Source organism: Cyclopterus lumpus, chromosome 3 (genome assembly GCF_009769545.1).
Source record: "Cyclopterus lumpus isolate fCycLum1 chromosome 3, fCycLum1.pri, whole genome shotgun sequence".
Lineage (NCBI taxonomy): Eukaryota > Metazoa > Chordata > Actinopteri > Perciformes > Cyclopteridae > Cyclopterus > Cyclopterus lumpus.
Window position 1 is genome coordinate 581,753 of NC_046968.1, and position 24,916 is coordinate 606,668.

Consider the following 24,916-nt stretch of genomic DNA (forward strand, 5'->3'; position numbering starts at 1 on the left):
CAGTCACAAACACACACACACCGTCACACAGTCACACACAGTCACACACACAAACACACCGTCACACACAGTCACAAACACACACACACCGTCACAGTCACACACAGTCACACACACAAACACACCGTCACACAGTCACACACAGTCACACACACAGTCACACACACACAAACACACCGTCACACAGTCAGTCACACACAGAGTCACACACACAGTCACACACAAACACACAGTCACACACACAAACACACCGTCACACACAGACACACACAGTCACACACAGTCACAAACACACAGTCACACACGCAAACACACCGTCACACAGTCACACACACAAACACACCGTCACATAGTCACACACACCGTCACACACAGTCACACACCGTCACACAGTCACACACAGACACACACAGTCACACACACACACAGACACGACTGTGCAAAACTCTTTGGTGATAATGAGTTTGAGAAAAGCAACACGGTAAAACACCATCCAACAACTGACATGGTTATACAATCTTTTCAGACAGTAGAAGTGGAGCCTGCAAATTCAATAAATAAGACAGCAAAATATCAATTGCAGATATAAAATCCAGCAGTTGGGTTCACAGAAATAAAAAAATAAAATAAAAAAGATCCAGGAGAAACAACAGGGTTGCGTCATATTACCAAACCCATACAAGCAAATGGAAGAAAACCATTGTAAATGAAATGATGTACTGACACGGCCCTTAGAAGTCATCGGCTGTGGTTACACTCGTCTTATCAATGTGACTTTTGTCAGGTCAACTCAGCCGTGACACTTCAGTGTGACTGCCCCGACAGGGATACGTTGTGTGGTCAAAGGGGTGGCTGTAGAACGATGGATAAAGACATTTCATTTTCTGCAAATGTTTCACAATAAAAGTCCCGTTATTTTTGCTATTTACTCTTCCTCCTTGCCGCATTAGGAGACTTGTTTTATTGAAGAATAGTTGCCAACAAAGCTCCCCTAATTCAGTAATAAATACATTTTCTCATAAATTCTTCTAAGAAAAATCTCCTGTGTTTTGTTATTTAAAAGCAGCAAAATCAGAAATCAAAATGTAGGTTAACAGGACTCAAGACAGCAGGTCTCAGCAGGGCTCCGGCCTGGATCTCCTCCTCTGCTCTCCTCAGGAGAGGAACTCTGGTGTGGGGGGGAAGACGATGGAGACCTACGTTTGATAAACTTTCTGGATCCACATGCTGTCCACACTCACTGAGACCTGAATGCAAAGCCAGGCCACCTCGGCATCCTGATGGGATTCCAATACGAGCAAGGGAAACATTGAAAAGACAAGTGGAACCACGGCCACTGAGATAGCTGTGATCTGAGTCATTTATGAAATGTTGTTGACAATCAGTCTTTTGTAAACATTCACAATCAAGAGTTGAGTTATATTTGGAGCACTGATGGCCTGAGTATGGACCACCAGTCTGTTTTCTGCAAGACAAATGGGATATTCAAGGGCCATGACGGTGTACTTCATGTCACAGGCAAGAGGGGCCTCGTGACCTTGCTGGAATCAGGCTCACAAAATATTTCATTGATCATTAATCAATTATGTAATTCCATACTAGAACGCAGACCTTTTTTTTTTTTTTTTTTAAGACATATTTTCAAAATATATCCATGTGAAGTCTTTCGTTTCAGTAAAAAATAAATTAGGTAGTGAAAACACCACGCAGTGAGAAGTAAGCACAGACCGGGTTAACTTTTCAGTTTATGACAGTCTGCAGCCCGGCTTTTCTCACGCTGTCCTAACTGAGCCGTTATTGCTGGCCAGTCTCCTGAAGCCGTGGTCGTTCTTCTCCAGCCAGAGCTCGGCTAGCTGCTGGGTGGAGCCGTGCGACGAGGCCTTGGACCCCAGACACATCTTATATTGCTTTGCCTCCAGGTTTGGGTCACATATGACGGGGTGGTGAACGTGCACTATCCCTGTGTCTGTGCTTCTGAACAACTTAATCCCAGACTGGACAAATTTATTAAAAAGGTCCACGTCCTCCAAACCCCACCCCTGTATAGAGGTATCAAAGCCTCCAGCTCGAACTAAGTCCCCCTTGTAGACACAGACTATCCCGAAGCCGTAGTTCCTCCACAGACCCGTCTTTGCGGTGAAGACGTAGTGGTTGTTGCTAGGGACCTTACCAGCATACACCACCTTGGGGTCATACTGGCTGAAGATGATGGGGAAGTAGGTCTGCTCCCCCAAGGCTGTATTGGTCCGACAACGCTTGAGGAAGTCACTGGTGAAAAGCAGATCCACATCACAATAGAAGAGCAGTGAATCATTGGAGAAGTGCAAGGAACCCACTTCCAAAGCCAGAGCCCTGGAGAAGGAGCCGGTGACGGGCTTTATCTCCATCTCGGCCCGAGGATACTTCATGTGATACTCCCTCATCAGCTCCACCTGCTTGACCCGCTCTGTGTTGTCTGTGCTGAAGAGCAGGATCAGCAGCTTGACGTTCTGGTTTGGGATCAGACAAACTCGTTCAAAGTTAGCCATGAAACGCACAAAGATGTCATAGCGCCCCGACAGGGGTACCAAGATGTTGACTTTCTTCTCTTTTGGTTCCCTCTGGTCCTGGCCAGAGGTGGCCAGCTTGAAAGGCACCAGCATCTTGAGAGAGTTGGACAGAAATGAGAGTGAGTCTGAATCCTTGTTGATATGGCTGGCAAGAGCTCTAGCATCCATCTCCCCCTCCTCTCTGAACTGGATCTGGCTGAAGGTCTGCTGCAGGTAGGCATGCCTCCTCACAGGAACTGTCATGGTCTTTCCTTTGTGCTTCTTGTACAGCAGTAGCAGATCGAGCACATACTCTGCCCCGTATAAGGGATTGACTCTCCGGTAGCCATACTGGATTTCTTTGAAGTCAATGACCCGCCCTCGCGTCTTGGCATTGGCATTGATCATCTCCATCACTTGCATGATGATGTCATCCAGGGCTTGCCTTTGGGAGGAATCCATCCCGCGGCGGGGCGGCTGACTGTCAGAGGATGAGAACAGGTACTTCCCTGTCAGGAACTCCCACTCCAAGACCTCCTCTCTCTGCCGTGGATGGAAGCGCATAAAGGAAGGCGGCATGCCAAGCTGGAGGTCCTCTCGACTGGGCTCATTTGCTCCGTAGCGTCCCATCTGAACGATCTCCCGGTGGAGCTGAATGGTTCGGTGGCGCAGGTCTGCAATCTTCCGGCTGAGCATGTAGCTGTGTAGGCGATATTGGTAAGGAGGGTTCTTGTTGGGGTGGAGGGTGATGGCTCTATGGATCTTGCTGTTGTGGAGGTCTCGTATGTAGCCCTTCTTATTTGGTTCATAGTTCTCATAGAAGAGCTGCTGCATCTGTGGAGACAAGGCATGGGTAGTGTTAGTGCCACTGAGACCATGTTCATTTGGAACACTGGATGCTCATTCAAATGGACAAACATCACTGTTGCGATGTCTGCACCGAACCACACAGCTTAGTAATGACAGATGAAGGTGCAGGTATGACCAGCAATTTCTGTTCCCAGCTGCACTCAAAACCCATGATGTTGCAAGAACATGATAAGCCCCTTGCTGTAAGTACCAGTCTGTTGAGCTACAGGGCTTCAATAAAAGTGCTTCTACAGGATATCCGGCAGCCCACCCAAAAAGTGTGCTCAGAGCCGAGAGAATAGAACAGGCACATGGTTGTATTTCACTCAATCATCAATGCAACAAAACATGCCAGTAAGGAAGACAGTATGAGCAATTTATCAAAAGCCACTTGAACAACTGGAACATAAATGTGTACGGATTGTAAAGTCCTCTGAGGCAAATTTGTGATTCAGGGATATACTAAATAAACTGAAATAAACTTGCCAAAAGACTTTGACCGATACGTCTGCACTCAACTCCCTCAGTGGTGTTTTTTGGTGGATAAAATGTTTTTGATGGATCAAAAACTACTTTGCACAGATACAAAACCAGAAGAAATAATGAACAACAATTCACATTTCCAACACAGTTTAACACAGGTGATCATCCTTTCAGAAAGATGTTTAGGAACCTGAAAGCCTGTTCTTGACCAGGTAACATCCTCTCTGAATAATAACACCCACAGGAAGAAGAAAGTGTCTTCTCGTAGAACCACTCCACCAGAAATGAAATTATTTTGACCAGGTTTGGTTTATAACAATTTCCCTCAGCTGCTGGGCACCGAGGTGTTTGATCTTGTGTTTTTCTTCAAAAGGGCAAACTCCAATATGTGCTGTTGAAGATAATCATAATGACTACAGTTATTGTTTTCTGGAAAACAAATATGACGACGACTGCCAAACAAATTGAAATGGAGCAACAGGTAATCACATTTGTGCCACTCACTTTTATTGGGTATCGATTGTTCCTCACACTCGGGGACCTTGACATTGTGAGCGTGGGACAAGCTTTCATGCAAACTATTTCACAACTTTTCTATCAGTTACAGTCCTCAAATTGAACATCAATCTAGATTTATATTAATTTCTAATTTACTTAGTACCTGTAAAGACACACATCTTTCTGCAGCGAGCAGGTGGCCCACATGACCCGTTTCCTCTACATATGGAGCATGTTGTGCTAGTTGTGAACTGCTGCGTGAGAGCTAAACCATCTTAATTGCATATTACATACAAATGACATACATACTTAATTGCATACAATTGAGCCTAATTAGCAATGTTTCTTAAAATAAGTTGAATTCTTGTGTAGCAGCCGGCCTGTCTGCAGTTAGTCTTCACATCAGCAGCAGACGAGGAGGATGAGTGTGATTCAGCTTATTGTCCAAGGACACTATTGACAATGTAGTCAATAGGAGCTTAAGGAAAAACAACAGTATGTAAACCTAGTCAAAGGGTTATGTAGCTTTTATACTAATGTTAAAAATGATTATCGATCATCATGTTTGGCCGATCTGAGTGTGTTAAACAACAACAACAACAACAGCAGCTGCACAGTCCATTGCTGGCAACAACTGAGTGAGTGAGTGTTGACTGGATACCTGCTGGAGCTTTACGAACCTACTGTTCCTCAAATCGCAAGAGGCTGAATGTGTAAACTTGCTTTGGAGCTGCTGGCAGGATCTCACGTGGCCAAACGGCGTTGAAAGTCTAATTTGAGAAGACGCTCTGGAGGCAGCCACAATCCCAAGGGAAAGCGTTACAGGGAATAGGACAGGACAGGTCTGAGAGCGAGGGAACCTGAATGCTATAACATTTAGAATTTGGTGGGTGCCATGCCATTTTCATCCTTCTGATAGATAGTCCAAAGAATATTCTATTGAACAAAATCCCATATGTCCGATTGGCCATGACCAAGAAAATAAATGCTCATTGTTTCAAAGGCCCACTGCCCTTTGAATGTGACAAATATGTCAGTGTCCCAGCATGTGGACACGGTCGGGTGAAACTCGGGAGCACAGTGTGGTCACAATCATTCAGCGACTGTAAACACTACGACTGTATCGAATGTCATTCAAGCCTTAAGTGAGGGTTTTGAATGACAATTTGAATGTCTATCTTCATATTTTCTGACACACTAAGTAATTTATGGTGCTGTTAGAAATGTTACATTGTAACGTTAGTATATCCAGCAAGGGACCTGCAGCCTGTATAGTCTGCAGAGCCGTGAAGCTCTCACTGTTACAGAGAGCGCAGTTTGTTACTTTATTCAAAAAGCACCAAATTAAACACAGAGCACTCTATGGGTCCAATACACCAGCACATCAGTGGGAGGAACAGGTCTTGAGGTATGTGAAGGACACACAGACAGACATAGATTCCTTAAAGTCAGATAAGCTTCTAGTTACTGCCCCAGGCTTTTGCCTGCATTTGTTTTATTGGGACAGAGAGAGTGGTTTCCCTCCCCACAGTATTTGCTCAGCCTAGTTCATGTGTTGGCTCAGACGGTCTCCAGCAGGGTAACACCAGCCGGTCCTCAGCTGACAGCCAACGGGTCAGGATGTTTATGGCTCTCTCCTGTGGTTTCACCATCATTAGGACACGTCCTAATTACATGACCTCTACTTTTGTGGTCACCGTTGCCACTTATGATTCCTTAGTGCAATTTGTTCACAGTCATTAACCTCACAAAATCCCTGCCCCAACTCCAATGGTTCTCTAACAAAGGCAAAGGTAAGTCAGCTGAAGCCGTTGTGCTTCATTTCAGACACTTCAGTGAAATAGATCTGCGAGCTGATGAGGCGGAATGGCTGCCCTAAGATTGCATCATGCTATTTAGGTTGCGTTCGATTTAGAATTTCGGAAGATCAACGTGTTAGTTCCAAATTGGCTTGAGGTCGACTGTTTGATACAGTAACTGCAGTTTCAGCGTACATCTCCACTACTGTAAGCCAAACAAGTCAACACAAACACAACAGCACCGTAATATTAGGTTATCTGAAGGAGACGCTAACCCAATGACCACAACGCAAGTCCATGAGAAGGATCTGTGCTGTGGTTACAGACCCTAAATACACACTGCTACGTGCCATCCATCCTGGCAACCCTTAAGACGCACTAAGGACATCCAGCTGGAAGAAAGGTCTTTATAAACCAACTACGCCGTTCACCATTCAACACATACTAAAACACAGGAAAGGTGATCTGGGATTACTGTTGGTTCCTCAATTTATTACCCAAAATCACAAACTGTGACTATCAGGATTCACAGTGTTCAGTCAGCTGTTTAAAGCAGTGTAGTAGTTTAAATGATGCTCCAGGCACACAGTGAAGGACATGCACGTCAGCCATCAGCTCAACACACTGCGATGTTTGGATGCACAAGGAACCATGAACCATGGACATGCAGGCAGAGGAAGTGAGCCTGAGGCTCAGTCCGAGCAGCATGCCGGCTGCGCTGCCTGGGTTTAATCTGCAGGACAATGGGCCCTGGCTGCCTCGGAGCGGGCCATGCAAATCTAATTGAAGACGGCATTATGCGGCTGTAATTGTCTCTTTTTTAAGCGAGGGTTGTCTGTCCAAACTCAATTCTAAACTCAGGAAAAAGCTTGTCACACCTAAGACAGCTCCACAACAGGTCTGTGCTGATGTGTGTGGTGGGAGGAGGTTTTACCATCAACAGCATCGCGACAACAGACGACTTCATCAATGATAGCCATCTAAGTAGTTGACCTTTGAAGACGGAATATAATGTAACGAGTGGACATCGGGCAAGACACGGTCCATCCCCAGAGGACTGGGAAGAAGATCTGGGCTGACGGGCCTCATTCTCACTGCCCACAACTAAACACGGCGGGTAACACTTCCTGTATCCTTTCAAATCAAAAGCCCTGTAGCATTTCAGTGGACAGGGTCCCTTCTTTTCCTAACGAGGCTTTCATTGTGAAATGTGTTGAGGACGATTCAGTGCCAGTTTTCATATACTACGACTGGCTCTTGTATGTTACTGCAAAATACAGCTTGGCGGGGAAATTACCACACATGCATGAAATAGGACAATAACACATTAGAGGATTCAACCAGAACAATGAGTTGTTGAAAATGTTTCAAATTAAAGCAAAAGATATACATATTATGCTTAGTTTGCATGCACATTGTATGACAGGCCCCAAGAATGTATCTTCATAATAGGTTTTATTATTTATCCTTTAGTTAAGTGGGGTCTTTATTGTATTACAGGGTCTGTAATGGAATAAAATATTGGTTTCTTAACTTCATGTGAGGTGGTTCCAGTATGTTTAAGCACCATTTTCAGCACATTGATGATTATTGTTATAATATTGTCAATGTTTGTATTGTCCCATGCCAATTTGCAGCTGACAATGCCCATTCTTTTTTGAAAATACAGTAAGAAATTAAAAGTATTAAGTGTTCGTTAAACCTTGATGGACACAGAGGGGCCATGGAATGAGGGAGGGACAGGTGAGGAGAAAAAAGAGAGGAGGCAAGTAGAGGAAAGAGAGAAAGACCCAGATCTGCCTGAAACACCAAGGTTCAGTTCTTGGTTGTACTGTACTTCAAATGGTTTCACATTTTATTTTTGTAGGCACTATTCCTTTAAAAAGGTCATGGAATTTAATACAAATGTCATCTTCAATCACCCACATACAAGAATTACAAACAAACCGTGAAACGTGGAAAGGGTGCTGATATACTGTGAAGGAGCACTTCAGAATGAAGACACAGCAGTGTGATATGAACAGTGTGGCTGCAGCACAAACCATCCCATCCATCCATTTTCAATACCGCTTATCCTCATTAGGGTCGCGGGGGCGCTGGAGCCTATCCCAGCTGACATAGGGCGAAGGCAGGGGACACCCTGGACAGGCCGCCAGTCCATCGAGGGCACATGTAGGGACATACAACCATTCACTCTCACATTCACACCTATGGGACATTTAGAGATCAATTAACCTGCAGCATGTCTTTGGACTGTGGGAGGAAGCCGGAGAGCCCGGAGAGAACCCACGCTGCCACGGGGAGAACAGCACAAACCAATTAGACTTAATTTACAATGAACTTCTCCAGCTTTTATTTCATGTCTGTTTGTGTTTCAACTATAAAATGTATTTATGTTTCCATCTGAAACCTTTCCAGTAACATTCTGCGAGGCCAACAATAGTCTGGCCTGCACACCCCTGGGAATGTGTAGACATGCCTTAGTCCAGTCATTTCAATGATAAGCAAACAAGGAGGGTGAGATTAGTTTAAAGGAGAGAATATAATGCCCAATAATAATAATAATAATAATAATAATAATAATAATGCATTTTATTTGTAAAGCACTACAGAGCCAGTAGATAGTTAAAAACAAACTATAATAGAAAAGAAAATAGCTGGCAGTGATTTAACACAGTCAAAAACGCCTTCCTGAATAAAAAGGTTTTTAGGCCGGTCTTAAAGAGTCCAGGGTCTGTGTTCCTCTCACGTGGTCAGGGAGACTGTCCCATAAGCAAAAGGCCGGTCTTAAAGAGTCCAGGGTCTGTGTTCCTCTCACGTGGTCAGGGAGACTGTCCCATAAGCAAAAGGCCGGTCTTAAAGAGTCCAGGGTCTGTGTTCCCCTCACATGGTCAGGGAGACTGTCCCATAAGCAAAAGGTCTTAAAGAGTCCAGGGTCTGTGTTCCCCTCACATGGTCAGGGAGACTGTCCCATAAGCAAAAGGTCTTAAAGAGTCCAGGGTCTGTGTTCCCCTCACATGGTCAGGGAGACTGTCCCATAAGCAAAAGGTCTTAAAGAGTCCAGGGTCTGTGTTCCCCTCACATGGTCAGGGAGACTGTCCCATAAGCAAAAGGTCTTAAAGAGTCCAGGGTCTGTGTTCCCCTCACATGGTCAGGGAGACTGTCCCATAAGCAAAAGGCCGGTCTTAAAGAGTCCAGGGTCTGTGTTCCCCTCACATGGTCAGGGAGACAGTCCCATAAGCAAAAGGTCTTAAAGAGTCCAGGGTCTGTGTTCCCCTCACGTGGTCAGGGAGACTGTCCCATAAGCAAAAGGTCTTAAAGAGTCCAGGGTCTGTGTTCCTCTCACATGGTCAGGGAGACTGTCCCATAAGCAAAAGGTCTTAAAGAGTCCAGGGTCTGTGTTCCCCTCACGTGGTCAGGGAGACTGTCCATAAGCAAAAGGTCTTAAAGAGTCCAGGGTCTGTGTTCCCCTCACGTGGTCAGGGAGACTGTCCATAAGCAAAAGGTCTTAAAGAGTCCAGGGTCTGTGTTCCCCTCACGTGGTCAGGGAGACTGTCCCATAAGCAAAAGGTCTTAAAGAGTCCAGGGTCTGTGTTCCTCTCACGTGGTCAGGGAGACTGTCCCATAAGCAAAAGGTCTTAAAGAGTCCAGGGTCTGTGTTCCCCTCACATGGTCAGGGAGACTGTCCATAAGCAAAAGGTCTTAAAGAGTCCAGGGTCTGTGTTCCCCTCACGTGGTCAGGGAGACTGTCCCATAAGCAAAAGGTCTTAAAGAGTCCAGGGTCTGTGTTCCTCTCACATGGTCAGGGAGACTGTCCCATAAGCAAAAGGTCTTAAAGAGTCCAGGGTCTGTGTTCCCCTCACATGGTCAGGGAGACTGTCCCATAAGCAAAAGGTCTTAAAGAGTCCAGGGTCTGTGTTCCCCTCACATGGTCAGGGAGACTGTCCCATAAGCAAAAGGTCTTAAAGAGTCCAGGGTCTGTGTTCCCCTCACGTGGTCAGGGAGACTGTCCCATAAGCAAAAGGTCTTAAAGAGTCCAGGGTCTGTGTTCCTCTCACATGGTCAGGGAGACTGTCCCATAAGCAAAAGGTCTTAAAGAGTCCAGGGTCTGTGTTCCCCTCACGTGGTCAGGGAGACTGTCCCATAAGCAAAAGGTCTTAAAGAGTCCAGGGTCTGTGTTCCCCTCACGTGGTCAGGGAGACTGTCCCATAAGCAAAAGGTCTTAAAGAGTCCAGGGTCTGTGTTCCCCTCACATGGTCAGGGAGACTGTCCATAAGCAAAAGGTCTTAAAGAGTCCAGGGTCTGTGTTCCCCTCACGTGGTCAGGGAGACTGTCCCATAAGCAAAAGGTCTTAAAGAGTCCAGGGTCTGTGTTCCTCTCACATGGTCAGGGAGACTGTCCCATAAGCAAAAGGTCTTAAAGAGTCCAGGGTCTGTGTTCCCCTCACGTGGTCAGGGAGACTGTCCCATAAGCAAAAGGCCGGTCTTAAAGAGTCCAGGGTCTGTGTTCCCCTCACGTGGTCAGGGAGACTGTCCCATAAGCAAAAGGTCTTAAAAGAGTCCAGGGTCTGTGTTCCTCTCACATGGTCAGGGAGACTGTCCCATAAGCAAAAGGTCTTAAAGAGTCCAGGGTCTGTGTTCCCCTCACGTGGTCAGGGAGACTGTCCCATAAGCAAAAGGCCGGTCTTAAAGAGTCCAGGGTCTGTGTTCCCCTCACGTGGTCAGGGAGACTGTCCCATAAGCAAAAGGTCTTAAAGAGTCCAGAGTCTGTGTTCCTCTCACATGGTCAGGGAGACTGTCCCATAAGCAAAAGGTCTTAAAGAGTCCAGGATCTGTGTTCCCCTCACGTGGTCAGGGAGACTGTCCCATAAGCAAAAGGCCGGTCTTAAAGAGTCCAGGGTCTGTGTTCCCCTCACGTGGTCAGGGAGACTGTCCCATAAGCAAAAGGTCTTAAAGAGTCCAGGGTCTGTGTTCCTCTCACATGGTCAGGGAGACTGTCCCATAAGCAAAAGGTCTTAAAGAGTCCAGGGTCTGTGTTCCTCTCACATGGTCAGGGAGACTGTCCCATAAGCAAAAGGTCTTAAAGAGTCCAGGGTCTGTGTTCCCCTCACGTGGTCAGGGAGACTGTCCATAAGCAAAAGGTCTTAAAGAGTCCAGGGTCTGTGTTCCCCTCACGTGGTCAGGGAGACTGTCCCATAAGCAAAAGGTCTTAAAGAGTCCAGGGTCTGTGTTCCCCTCACATGGTCAGGGAGACTGTTCCATAAGCAAAAGGCCTTAAAGAGTCCAGGGTCTGTGTTCCCCTCACATGGTCAGGGAGACTGTTCCATAAGCAAAAGTCCGGTCTAAAGCGTCCAGGGTCTGTGTTCCCCTCACATGGTCAGGGAGACTGTTCCATAAGCAAAAGGCCGGTCTAAAGCGTCCAGGGTCTGTTGAGTCCAAGGTTGTGTGGCCTGAATTGATTTGATGAGGCACCAAACAAAGACACGGTGCACCTTGAACAGGGCCAGGTCAGAGGTCGGCTGTACTCATGGGTCGTCCTGTAACCACAAGGTACCCGGTTCCATCCCCGCTCTTCCCATAGTTCATGTTGAAGTGTCCTTGACCCTGAACCCCCAGGTGCTCCCCGGATGCTTCACTGCAGCCCACTGCTCCTTAATAACTAAGGAGGGGTCAATGCAGAGAAGAAGTTACCCACGGGGATCAATACAAGTGTACATTTCTATTTCTTTCTTTTCATGATTTTAGAAAGACAGCAGCAGGATACGAGAACAGAACAGGCTCAGTGTTCCCAAACAGAGAGGAGATCAGACTCACTCCATTCTGGGCTCATACTTCAAATTCAACTGGTCACGACACAAATGGCTCTTTCTACTTGTAGGCAGGGGAGAAAGAGCATTTCATCAACTCTTTTCCTCCATGAGCAAGAGAAATGGAAATATAAAATGAAAAACCTGATTAAAATAACATAACGATTCTGTCTACAATATCAGACTGAATCCTTTCCCTGCCAACAGATGAAATCAAAATGAATCAAAGGAAATGTTTTCCTTGTTAAAGTTATTACCAGCTGACATATCATTGCTAGTTGCTGTGCTGGTTGGCAAATGCAATATTTTCCTTTATTGTATCATAGAACATATTCACTTGGCTACAAACTGCTAAAAAGAGACATTTCAGGTCCAAATTTATATTCCGGTTTCCTTCGTTGGAAATTGACCAAATAGAAAAACAATCATGCTGAAAGATGGCGGACTTTCCCAAGCCTCCTTCCTTGTGAGTAAGCAGGCTGTGTTGTTCTGGTGGAGAATGCCCACAGGGTTCTGACACACGCACAGACATGTTCCAGAAGTATCCCACTTATGCAAATCACAATCACTTCATGCTACCTTGCCGGATCCATCCTCCCAGTTCCCTACTGAGCTGTCTGAGCAGCAGCCTGATCAGAGAGCAAATCAAATCAGAATGTCAAGGAGAACAAGTTCAAAAGGGAAAACATTTGAAGTCACTATATCAGATCTTTGGCAGTTGGATGCACTATTGATCTCCATTACTCCACAGTCAAGTTCCAGTTAGGTTATTGCTGGACTCAACACATTGGCAGGAATCCCAGTTCACAGACCAGCTGGTTGAAATGTGACCGAGTAACACTAGCCCCTCCTCCAGCTACTTCCCTCCACTGTTTCCATGACAGCATTACCTCTGAGCCCGTATCCACCAAACCCAAACCGTTACAGTAAAGGATCATCATTTTTATCTGCCTATACATTTATTACACTGCAGTACGTGATGGGAAGTAGAGGAAGACATTAAGGCTGGATTAATTAAACCTGATTAAATCATAGTTTAACTTTATGTTTAAATAATTTTGCGCCAACCTTTCAACTATATAAGATTAAATGTAAGCCTCTTTAAAAGCCACTTTAGTTTTGACTCGTAGATTACATTTAATTGTTTAAACTTTAAACTCCAATTCAAGCTGTGATCCAGTGTCACCTGTAAACGTCCACCTGAGGAGGGTTGGCTTTTGAAACAACCTGCAGTGCATGATGCTGCTGAATGTCTCTCTGGATGTGGGTTCAGCAGGAAACTGAACAGGAAGATGAGACCACGCCCCTGTGCTGTTGTCTGACATGCATCTTCTACTGAGAAAAGAGAGCTTCTCTGCTGAGTCATCATGAGTAACGCTAACCAGCGGACCTTTTAGCAAACAAAGTAACGTTTTGTTCAAGAACAGAGCGGCCACGGTAGAGCCTGCTTACCGGGCCCGACAGCGCACACATGGATGTGTTTTTAATATTGATTAAACCAACTTGAATTTACTAAATGTAGTCGTATACATCCGAGTGGGACGGACCCTCCGGTCAGACATCATGTGTTGCACATCACATAAAAAGTTGATGACTTTGATAAGTGCCATTATCTGAATATGAGCTCTTATTACTTCAGCATGCTTAGAGCTGAAGGGGGAGTTTGTGTGACAGGACTGGTGACAGGGAGCAGAAAGGGCCCTTTGTTCCCTCTATCCAGATGTCTTCTTTAGCTCAGGCTCCAGGGAGAGATGGGAGATATGCACTGTTACGACTCAATTACAGAAGAGAGTTGAGACAGCGTTGAAAAATAAAGAAAGATGTCTCACAGTTCTCAGAAAGAGAAAGACAACTGGAATTCTGACAGTAAAGTCTGGATTGAGAAAATGTATGAATTGACAAAAAAGTGACTTCACTAGAAGAGTTGTGCACCCCTTCATCACCTCTTCAACAGCATGCTCATCCCATTAAACATAGCATCACGACGTGTTTCATGGCTTCAGAGACATTCATCACATCACCACTGCTGCCATATGATTATCTATCGTCGCCCTTTCATTTTTATTATCTGTCTTCTATCTATGTGTTTGACATCGTCTAGCCTGAAACGGAGACACAGGGACACCGGGCCTTTTTGAAAAGTTTAGAGAAGTTCAACTTGAAACGTACACTTTCTTTTTGTTGGGGCCAATTGAAAAAACAACAACAACCCTCAGACATCTCATCTTGATCCTCATGACACAGTACAGCCCAAACATCCCACTACCTGGGGGACTCAGGGGACCCACTGGGTTTCTGATCTGACGTCAGCCTCTAATGGACATGGACTCTCTTGATATCCCTGTGCCAAAATAGAGGATATCAGGCCTGAGTCAAATCCCAGGTAATGATGACGTAATAACATCTTCTGTGTAAGTAAAGAATACCAGGTGGATGTTTTCAATGTACAATATGAATACAATGATGCTGAAGTTGTTGGGTTGGGGGTGGGGGGACTTCCAAAACCAATAATCTTACATCCACGCCCACTTTAAGCCGTGATTAATCAACTGTGAGGAGGTCAGGAGGGAGCCAGTGTTTGAACTACTTCTGTCACTTTTCATGTGAACAGAGTGCAACAGTACAAATGTCTTCAAGGAGAGCCTGTCGGAACACGTGTGTCATTATTCCCACAATCAAACAATTCCTCTTTCCTTAAGTCTGCCCTGAGGAGGAAATACAGCCAAGCACCTCGAAGGTGTCAAGATCAAGAGCATCCCGAAACACATGATACAGGCTTTTCTGCATGTCAGCATGAACCCAAAAGACCTGCCCCAGTCATCCTATTGGGGACAATCCATTCTTCAAAGGGAGGCAGTGGTTGCTCTGAGTGTCACCAGCACCAAAAGGACAGTATACACCGTTAGGGCTGTCACAATAACTGCAATATTGCAATACACAAGCTGCAGGGGATGGCAACCGACCATCACACCTGATCTTAGTTTATGAATGCTTTGCTACAAACGGCAGCAGTGTGATGAGGTGCACATTATCAGCTGGACAGAATATTTTCATATACAGAACATAGCAGAAGATGTGTCAAGCTGCTAGGTGGACACTATTCACAACATTACTCTGTACTCGACCACAAAAGCAGAACTAAATGCTTGCTTCACTTCCGTTTCAATGGAACTGCACTGGAACCGTTACAATCCGTCAGCTACCGGAGCATTCACCGCCACTAACAGACGTCTTCATCACCCTGTATTGGTCCGATGGGCCCCCTGCTACTACTCCCAATACATCCCATTGTTCATGTTTCTGAATCTTTTTTTTAGCGATGCCAGCATATTCCCAGGACTTGTGACTACAATGATAGACCAAACTGAATTAACTTCAACTCTCCTTTACCACTCAGCGTTTGGATGTTTTAGTAGCCAACTGCACAGTTCCAACAAAATGATGCTGATATGAAATCAATTCAATGAAATAATGAGGGTTTTAGAGAATTACTGCTGCTGGGGCACTGTGGTGTACAATCTGGACGCATTTCAATTATCTTGATACTGGGCAAACACAGAAGTTATGATATAACATCCTATGAAGAAAGACAAAAAGCAGAAAGAACACAGGCAATCCTCATTACTGAGCCCGGCCTGTTGTCAATTTGATAAATACAATAACGACTGTTACCAGTAAAGTGCCACCACGTCAGTCCTCTGCCTGGCCGACAGAAGTGGTTACTCAGCACTACAAGCTGGACTTTAATCCAGCGTGAAATGGATGAGGTCCCACAGCAGCTCCTCGTCATTCTGAGAGCAGCTGCTTCATTACCATCTTCATCACTACCCTAACCCTGCCTCCAGACGGACGGAGCATGGGCGGATCACAAACTGCTTCTACCATCAAGGCACAGGCCTAAATTAAAACCTTCCAAAAGGGAAAAAACTACCCAATCCTGGTCAATTTCAATGTTTTATTGTTGGAGGTAATTATAGCTGTGCAGTGGGCAGCAGCATACTTGTGGAGTCCTGGTGGTCCATGGAGCTAGCATTTAGTGAGTGCCGCCCAAGGAAGCTGGAGGAACAACAGGAACTGGGACGTGGGTGTAGGAAAGCTCAGAGACAAGTGTTTCTACACAAAGTCCTCCACTGAAAGTGAATATCTTCAAGCAAACCTCTAATCTGCCTCCCAGTCCCTGCCCTAAACAATCCCCCCATTCCAAAAGAAAATCTCCCTTCCAAGTCTAATTTCTCCCTCTGCCTAATTAGAGCTCTTATCACAGTGTGTGTCAACGAAGAGAGGAAGTGCATGAAACAGCATCTGCTACACAACAGGGCCTCAGTGTGGCAGCAGGCAGCTCCATCCTGTCAGAAGATTAACATCTTGTTGGTTCTGGACTTCTGATAGTCTGTATTGGGTCTCCTATTTGAATCCTGATCTGAAGTGTCTGGCAGAGGCAATAGAGAGAGAGGGACACATTCACAACACATGAATGAAGACACACATGAAGCGGTGTCAACGCAATGACTTCACAGGGTTACTCTCACTTTTCCAGGTTTTTCAGGACTGTGTACATCCTAGACTTTGTAATGTAAAGTACTAGCTGATCTAAGTAAATATGTCATGTCCCAGGTCATTTGATATAGAAGCTACATGAGAGGGTTGCCTATAAGCTTGATTAAGGTTGGGGAGCTGTAGAACTGTGTCAAATGACATCTGGGAATAACATCTTTCAAATTCTAAATATATTTTCCTAAAATGTCTCACTGTTTTCTGAGCTACACCACCCACTGTAAGCAATGCACATCCAAAACCTGTTAAGGGGGGACCAATAGAAGACAGACTGCAATGACTTAAGACATAGTCTTGTAGTTGGACTAATAAATGGGACATATGGGAGCTAGTGTTTTTAGTGTGAAACCCACTATCCACTATGCAACAAATGGATTGCAGATTAATTCTGCAGATCAATCCATCGTTCAACCAAGACCTCCTGCTGTAAACGCAGGTGTCTACAGTAAGAATTCCACATCTATCTCACTGTTCCTCATGATGTCCCATCAACGCTGTGGATGATGTGCTAACACATTCACAGCTGAGGTGAGGCTGATGGTGAGAGACATGTGTTTGTGCCCTGAGGTCCATACAGCACCATGCTCAGTACCCAGCAGGAAAGAACGTCGAAGTGGAGCAAGCTCTCCAGTTCTAGGAGTGTTCGGGGGGAATTCAGCTGGAGTCCCTCCCAACAACCCTGTGGCCGGCCCAGGGGGGACGGCGGGAGTGGAGCCCTAATTACAACCCTGTACCTGTTTGATCCCACCGAGAGCATGGCCGCCCGACCCCCAGGTACACGGAGCAACAGCTGTACGCTGATGGTTACAGCTCATGGTCCAGATGTCACCACTGACACATGCAGCAGGTCTGGGAAACCTCCCAGCAGCCATGTGACGGCCACTGCCACCACCACGGACAGTTTCACGAGCGCCTTCTCACTAACATGTGAATCTGGAGAAGAGCTTTGGTTTTGATGACCGGAAGTTTTGTTATTCTGTTTAGTTTCATGTCACATGGCAACACAGAGATCGTTTCCCCCAAAACTGACTTCAATGTCGATCTGTAAAGAGTTTACCAACTATTCAATTTCCCCACAAACTGAGGTGAGAAACTCAGATAAAACTAAAGCTGATCAAGCCCGATCCACTTTGGTTCATGCAGAAATGTTAAGCTCCCTCTGTAATAACTGGCACCCAATCTGAAACACGTGCACACGGGACCCGAGTGTGCTCAAATGAGCTAGCCTCTTGTGGCTGTGTGCAGTTCTAGCAGGTGAATAATCCTGACAGTGAGGGGCGAACCCCACTAGCACTTGGACCTAAAAGATGAACCAGACATGCTGTTGGAATTTCAAGATATATACTGATTATTGAACCAATACATGAACCAATACATGGAGAGACTGGATCAGTCGATTGGCATTTCAGGTACCGCACTAAGTTGGTTTAAATCCTATTTATCAGATCGATCTCAATTTGTATTTGTAAACGATGAAGCCTCAATGACCACCAACGTTAATCACGGAGTTCCACAAGGTTCTGTGCTTGGACCAATTTTATTTACCTTATATATGCTTCCTTTGGGCAATATTATCAGGAAACACTGCATAAACTTTCATTGCTATGCAGACGATACTCAATTATATCTATGTATCAAACCAGAGGAGACCAACCAGCTCGCTAAACTTCAAGAATGTCTTAAAGACATAAAAACATGGATGACCTGCAACTTCCTGATGTTAAACTCAGACAAAACTGAAGTTATTTTACTGGCCCTGAACACCTCAGAGATCAATTATCTGGTGATGTGGTTTCTGTAGATGGCATTGCCCTGGCATCCAACACCACTGTAAAGAATCTCTAGTTATCTTTGATCAGGACTTGTCCTTTAACTCCCACATTAAGCAAATCTCAAGGACTGCATTTATTCATCTACGTAACATTTAAAAAATCATCTTGTCTCAAAAAGATGCAGAAAAGCTGGTTCACGCGTTTGTTACTTCCAGACTAGATTACTGTAACTCCTTATTATCAGGCTGCTCTAATAAGTCTCTTAAATCCCTCCAGTTGATCCAGAATGCTGCAGCTCGTGTACTCACAAAAACTAAGAAAAGAGATCACATTACTCCTGTATTAGCTGCTCTGCACTGGCTCCCTGTAAAATCAAGAATCACATTTAAAATTCTTCTCCTCACCTACAAAGCCTTGATTGGTGATGCACCATCATATCTTAAGGAGCTTGTAGTACCATATTGCCCCACTAGAGAGCTGCGCTCACTAAATGCGGGGCTACTTGTGGTTCCTAGAGTCCTAAAAAGTAGGATGGGAGCCAGAGCCTTCAGTTATCAAGCTCCTCTTTTATGGAACCAGCTTCCACTTTCAGTCCTGGAGGCAGACACAGTCACCTCATTCAAGAATAGACTTAAGACTTTCCTCTTTAATAGTGCTTATAGTTAGGGCTGAATCAGGTTTGCCCTGGTCCAGCCCCTTGATATGCTGCTATAGGCTTATAGGCTGCTGGGGGATGTTTTAGGATACACTGAGCACCTATCTCCTCTTCTCTCTCTCCTTATGGATGAATTTACATCTCTCCATTGCACCTTATTAACTCTGCTTCCTCCCCGGAGTCGTTGTGACTTCACGTCTCATAGGGTCCATTGGACCTGGAGGTGTCTGATGCTGGTGAGCCGGCCTCCTGCCCTGGCCCTGCTGATGCCCCGCCCCCCCTCCTCTCTACCTCCTTCTGTTTCATGGATTGGAGTTCCATTCATACATTGTCATATTCATGTAATGTGTTTATATAACTCTGTAACTCTGTTCATTTTGTACACATGACATCTATTGCTTCTGTCCATCCAGGGAGAGGGATCCTCCTCTGTTGCTCTCCTGAAGGTTTCTTCACTTTTTTCCCTGTAAAACGTTATTTTTTTGGGAGTTTTTCCTGATCCGATGTGAGGTCAAAGGTCAGGGATGTCGTATGTGTACAGATTGTAAAGCCCTCTGAGGCAAATTCGTAATTTGTGATATTGGGCTATACAAAATAAACTGCATTGAACTACTAAAGCTGGAGTGGAAAGTGTGCCGCTCTATATACTGGTTTTCCTTTTGGTCTCTCTCTCCCCACAGTTATTAGTAGTAGTATTTTTGCTTGAAATGTTCATCCCTATTGGCTTCTAGCGGGAGGTTAGTAAGCAAACAGAAGAAAAAGACTAAGTAATCACAGCTTGGCAGCATATCTACAAGCGTGTGTGTGTGTGTGTGAGAGTGTGTGTGTGTGTGTGTGTGTGTGTGTGTGTGAGGGAGGCTTACTGGAACCAAAACAACACAAATTTGGCTGAGGGTTAGCTGATGGGGAAAAGAAGAATAAGGAGACGGTGTGATTCCCGTGATGAGTCCAGCTGACACACAGACCTGCTGTGACTCCCTTGTTGCCCTGACTCACTGTGACTTAGTCTCCCTCTAAGTGTGGTTACACTTTTCAAATCTCCGCACAGACAACGCTCGCTGCAGTATTTGTGATGCTTAATGCAGAGCCGGCCGGGGCAACACGTCTCACATGTGCTTCCTCCAGACACACACCACAGTGTTCTCACGCTATGCTGCGTTACTGCCGGGTAGGGTTTGGGAGCGGAGGTAGGGAGGGGTTGTATTTTGGACTTTGTGTGTGCAAAATGTTAAAAATATTAACAATGAATTGAACAGTTTGGAGACATTTTTAACAACTGAAATGATATTTGTGTGTTTAAAACAGAGTGAAGTAGTAAAAGTTTCCGGTATTGTTCTAATGTGAAGGGCAGCCACGCCTAACCCTGCTGACTGGCTTATATGAGCAGGAGAACATTGCTGCTGCTGCATGGATGCAGCTGACAAACAGCTATTGCATTATTAGGCGATATGAAACATTAACATTTTTACATTCGTCAACATGAAGCATACAAAACAGTAAATTAGTACAGTCATGTTGCAGTTCATCAAGTCCAAGTCTGTCCAAAATGTCATCACGTCGTCATTTTATTTGATTAGAAATCTGTGTGAAATTGTCATAATGACCAGAATAATGAGTGAATTATGACAAAAAGCTTGTTTTGTGGGTCACAGTGACCTTCATCTGTGAGCCCAAGTGCATCTTTGAGCGCTTGAAGAAATTCACTGTAGTCGTTCCAGACGGACAACCCCAAATCATAATTTTACACTTTACCACAGATAATCAAATAGGAGCAGGAAATAGCTGTACAGTATAGGTAACACTGTGAGATGCAATGTGACTGCACTAAAGTAACAAACGTATGTGGAAACTAAAGAGCTCCATGTTAGTGGATCACTGGCCCGTCTGCCTCATAAGCTTCATCCACACCTTCCCTTCAACTAGCCACGGTATGTTCAGAGGCACAGCTACTGCAGAGCACAATACACAAAGGCCCAGTGTAATGAGGTCTCCTACTTCCTAATGACATATTGTTGTAAGGAAGTGTGTGTGGTGCCAGAGAGTGCATTAGCTGGAGCTCAAGAGGAAGAAACCTCTCATTGTTCTGAGGAAACATCCAACAGCCACAGTAAATAAACTGCAACACCTCCGGTGCATGTTTGTATTAGCCTGGCTGTTGATCTCAACACGTGCAAACACGTCTCTTCCGTCTGAGCCAAATGTCTGAAATCAACATGATATGTAGTGTCAATGTTTGCCATTTTAACCGCCAGCAGTTAGTTACAGTTTGTTGTCCTCTCTCTGTAATGACCAGCATTACACCGAGTAGCAACAGAACAGAAATTGGTGGAAACGGCAATGAGAGTTGGAGAGAGGAGTGCAGGCCTCGTTACAGATTCTTATGTTGGAGTACAAAAAACATAGCTATGTGCCATCGTCTTAAAGATGTTCAATGTCACGGCTAATGCTAGGTATCCTTTAAAGCATGACAATGCCCGTGCCGCTATCCTTCAATGATTCCATACGTTTTATGGCCGACAGGCATGTTGCGGCCGATAGCTCCAATTCTGCTACATTTTTGTTTTAATTCGTGGGCTGCATTACTGGAGCATGCATGGCATTATGACAGAATACACTCATCAACATCAGAGAAAGGAGAGTGGGGATTGAAGTGATTCATGGGGAGCAGACCATGAGACGATCTCTGCCCAAAGCCCAACACCCAGCCTGACCCGTTGGACCAAACTCCAGAGTTTGGACATCTGGACCAAAGCGGACTCAACTGGCCCAGGAGATGCAGCAAAGCCAGGATGGAAGCAAAATTGCGCAACCCTGTGCTCTTTTTAGATTCACAAATTCCAAAAATATATATTTTTTAAATGTTTACTACTAAAGAACAGATCCTGCATTTACGTTTTTGTCATGTAAACAACCACGTACCTATCATCAGGGCACTGCGAGTGAGATCAGGCTGGAGATGTAATCACATAAAGTTGTACATACATCTGTCCTTTTTAGACAGAAAACACGTGTTACATTACGTCATACTTAGTGAAGCATGTCAGTAGCTCTCCCTTCAGCCAGCTGCCACCTTATTTGAACAAAAGAAGCACTTTTAGTGGACGTGGAGAATTGCTTGGACACATGATGATTGGTGGAAATGCATCAGTGATACATGGCTCTCAGGAGGAGAGACACGCAATGAGTCTCAGTATGTGATGAGCCAGTGAGTTGAGGTGTGGCATGTATACAAGGGTGGACTCCTGCTGAAAAAAGAGGGCTAACAACAACAGTCACTTATTCATTTCTGGACTGGAAGGGGTATTTGGGGGGGAAATGTCTCCAGCAGCATTCTAACCCGACATGTAACACTAAGCTAGTCGTAGCTAGAGGTAGAGCATTAGATGGAGATAATAATGCAATAAAGAGAAATGAGGGCATTGGCAAGTCATTAAAGGAAAGGTTTAGTCTGTACTTTAAAGGAGCAGCAGCATGAGGTTTCATTTGGAGTCCAAGTCGCAGTCTGAACACATCCTTCCACATGGATTAATAATAGTGTTGGGTTTTCTGCAGACATTCTGAGGCAGGGAGAAGTGCAGGCCCTACAAATTGTGGTGATGACTTAAGATTTCCTTTCAGTCAGTCGATTTCTTGCTCCCATCCTCTGAGAAGAGGCCACTTTTCCCATGACAATCCTATTGGTCTCCCGGCCTGACTAAAAGTGTCTAGTTTAGTTGCAGACTATCATGCCTTGCCTAAGGACAGACTGACTTCCATGTTGCTTCTCTAACCATGGACACAGAAAGTGACACTTCACAATCCAACACTGAATTCAATCCCTGCTCCATTTAAAGTGTGGGGTTTGAGGATTTACCTCGTTATAACCTTTTCTTTTTTTAAATAAACCTGTGGATTTGGTGACATGACTATTTCCGCTGAGGAGAGCAGAGCGGAGAGAAAAAGGAGTGAGAAGATGGAAAAAGTTGGAGCATTTCTAGACAGTCTGCACAGGTCAGAGAGGAAAAAGAGGGACAGTGAGGAAGCTGTAGATGGATTCATTTGTGGAGTGAGGAGAAACGTCACGATATATGTCATTATCAAGTGGTATAGGCTAGGAGAGAGGTTGCTCACTCCCTCTCCAGTGGAGCTGCAGCCCCCTCTAACCCCGGTCTGCAGGCTGTAATAAAACCACAACATTATTAAACCAGCTCATGCTGACATGTCAGTAACAAAGATGTTTCGTGTGGATACAATCTAGAGCTGTTGAAATGACTCATGCCTCAACTAAATGTCTCACTGCCTCAAAAAAAGGTAGAAGCCAATAGAGCTGGTGCCAGTTAAAGAGGTTTGCCCTGGTCCAGCCCCTAAATAGGCTGCTGGGGGATGTTTTAGGATACACTGAGCACCTATCTCCTCTTCTCTCTCTCCTTATGGATGAATTTACATCTCTCCATTGCACCTTATTAACTCTGCTTCCTCCCCGGAGTCTTTGTGACTTCACGTCTCATAGGGTCCATTGGACCTGGAGGTGTCTGATGCTGGTCAGCCGGCCTCCCATTGGCCCTGCTGATGCCCCGCCCCCCCTCCTCTCTACCTCCTTCTGTTTCATGAATTGGAGTTCCATTCATACATTGTCATATTCATGTAATGTGTTTATGTAACTCTGTAACTCTGTTCATCTGGTCACATGACATGTATTCATCTGTCCATCCGGGGAGAGGGATCCTCCTCTGTTGCTCTCCTGAAGGTTTCTTCCCTTTTTTCCCTGTGAAAGGTTATTTTTGGGGAGTTTTTCCTGATTCGATGTGAGGTCAAAGGTCAGGGATGTCGTATGTGTACAGATTGTAAAGCCCTCTGAGGACAATTTGTAATTTGTGATATTGGGCTATACAAAATAAACTGAATTGAATCATAGAAATGTCACAACAAATGAAAGCGTGCTGGCACTACACTGACAATGTACCATATCATCTGCCTGCTGGAGCATGCATCTCAGTCAACAGAGAGGGGGCTCATCAATCACATATTCAGGCCGAGTCAGACTGACAAAGTCAACATCAGGGACATAATTCAGTCAGCACAAAGTCAGCTCCATGCTTCACAAGGCCTAACAAGTTTCCAATGGCCTTCCATTTCTGTCCGACAGCCTCCCTCTGCAGCCTTGGGACTGCCAACCTTGCCCCTAAACGATTCATCGTCTAAGAATGAAATCACTCTGAGCTATGTCACACCTTCAAACTCCTCAGCCCCCTGCTGATGGAATCCTCCTTTGGTCGTATATGGTACAAAGGGGTGTTCTCTTTAAAAATGGCCTAAAAGATTAGGGTGCACTCTTTTGATACATAGGTCACATGTTCAGTCATGCTACGTTTCACAGTACTCAGGCATGAGATTGGCAAAGGTCCCAAAAGCAGCAGGATATGTGGAGGGTCAGTCCCTGAGAATACCGGAATTAACTGGTGGTTTACTGATAGATAAGCACTGATAAATGTCCTCCCACTAACTCAGTGTTAGTTATGTTATTGAGGTAGAAAAAGGTCAAATAAATACAATATCGTTTTGTTTTTAAAGCCACACACACACACACACACACACACACACACACACAACAAAGACAACAGCTCATAAACCGACCAAGTGAAGTCCAGAAATTAACTTAACACAGCCAACAGTGAGAGATGCTGCTCAAAGAGCTACCCAGTAGGGTTAGCACAAAGGCTAACCTAGTAGGGTTAGCACAAAGGCTAACCCAGTAACCTTAGCACAAAGGCTAACCCAGTAGGGTTAGCACAAAGGCTAACCCAGTAACCTTTGTGCAAGAGTTAACCAAGTAGCACAATGCACACCCATTGAGCCAGAGAAAGATGGCGACTTCTAACTTGTTGATATCCCAGCTGGAGATGCGAGGCTTACAACACTTCAGCGCTCCCAGCGGCGGTGCTAATAGGCACAGTAAAACAGCTAGAGGGTCCTTAGTTCTTGGGGAGTCCCCA

At 45.1% G+C, this 24,916-nt stretch overlaps 1 protein-coding gene across 5 annotated transcripts in view; it reads right to left on the reverse strand.

The window, feature by feature from the left end:
* Nucleotides 1-332: 332 nt before the first annotated feature.
* The window catches only part of chsy1 (chondroitin sulfate synthase 1), a 48,698-nt gene continuing 24,114 nt past the window's right edge, over nt 333-24,916 (reverse strand). For all 5 annotated transcript variants that reach the window (XM_034563054.1, XM_034563071.1, XM_034563061.1 and 2 more), the window contains one exon: nt 333-3,362. In XM_034563054.1, the coding sequence (XP_034418945.1) occupies nt 1,773-3,362 (1,590 nt within the window). In that variant the 3' untranslated portion in view covers nt 333-1,772. The remainder of the gene's footprint in view (nt 3,363-24,916) is intronic.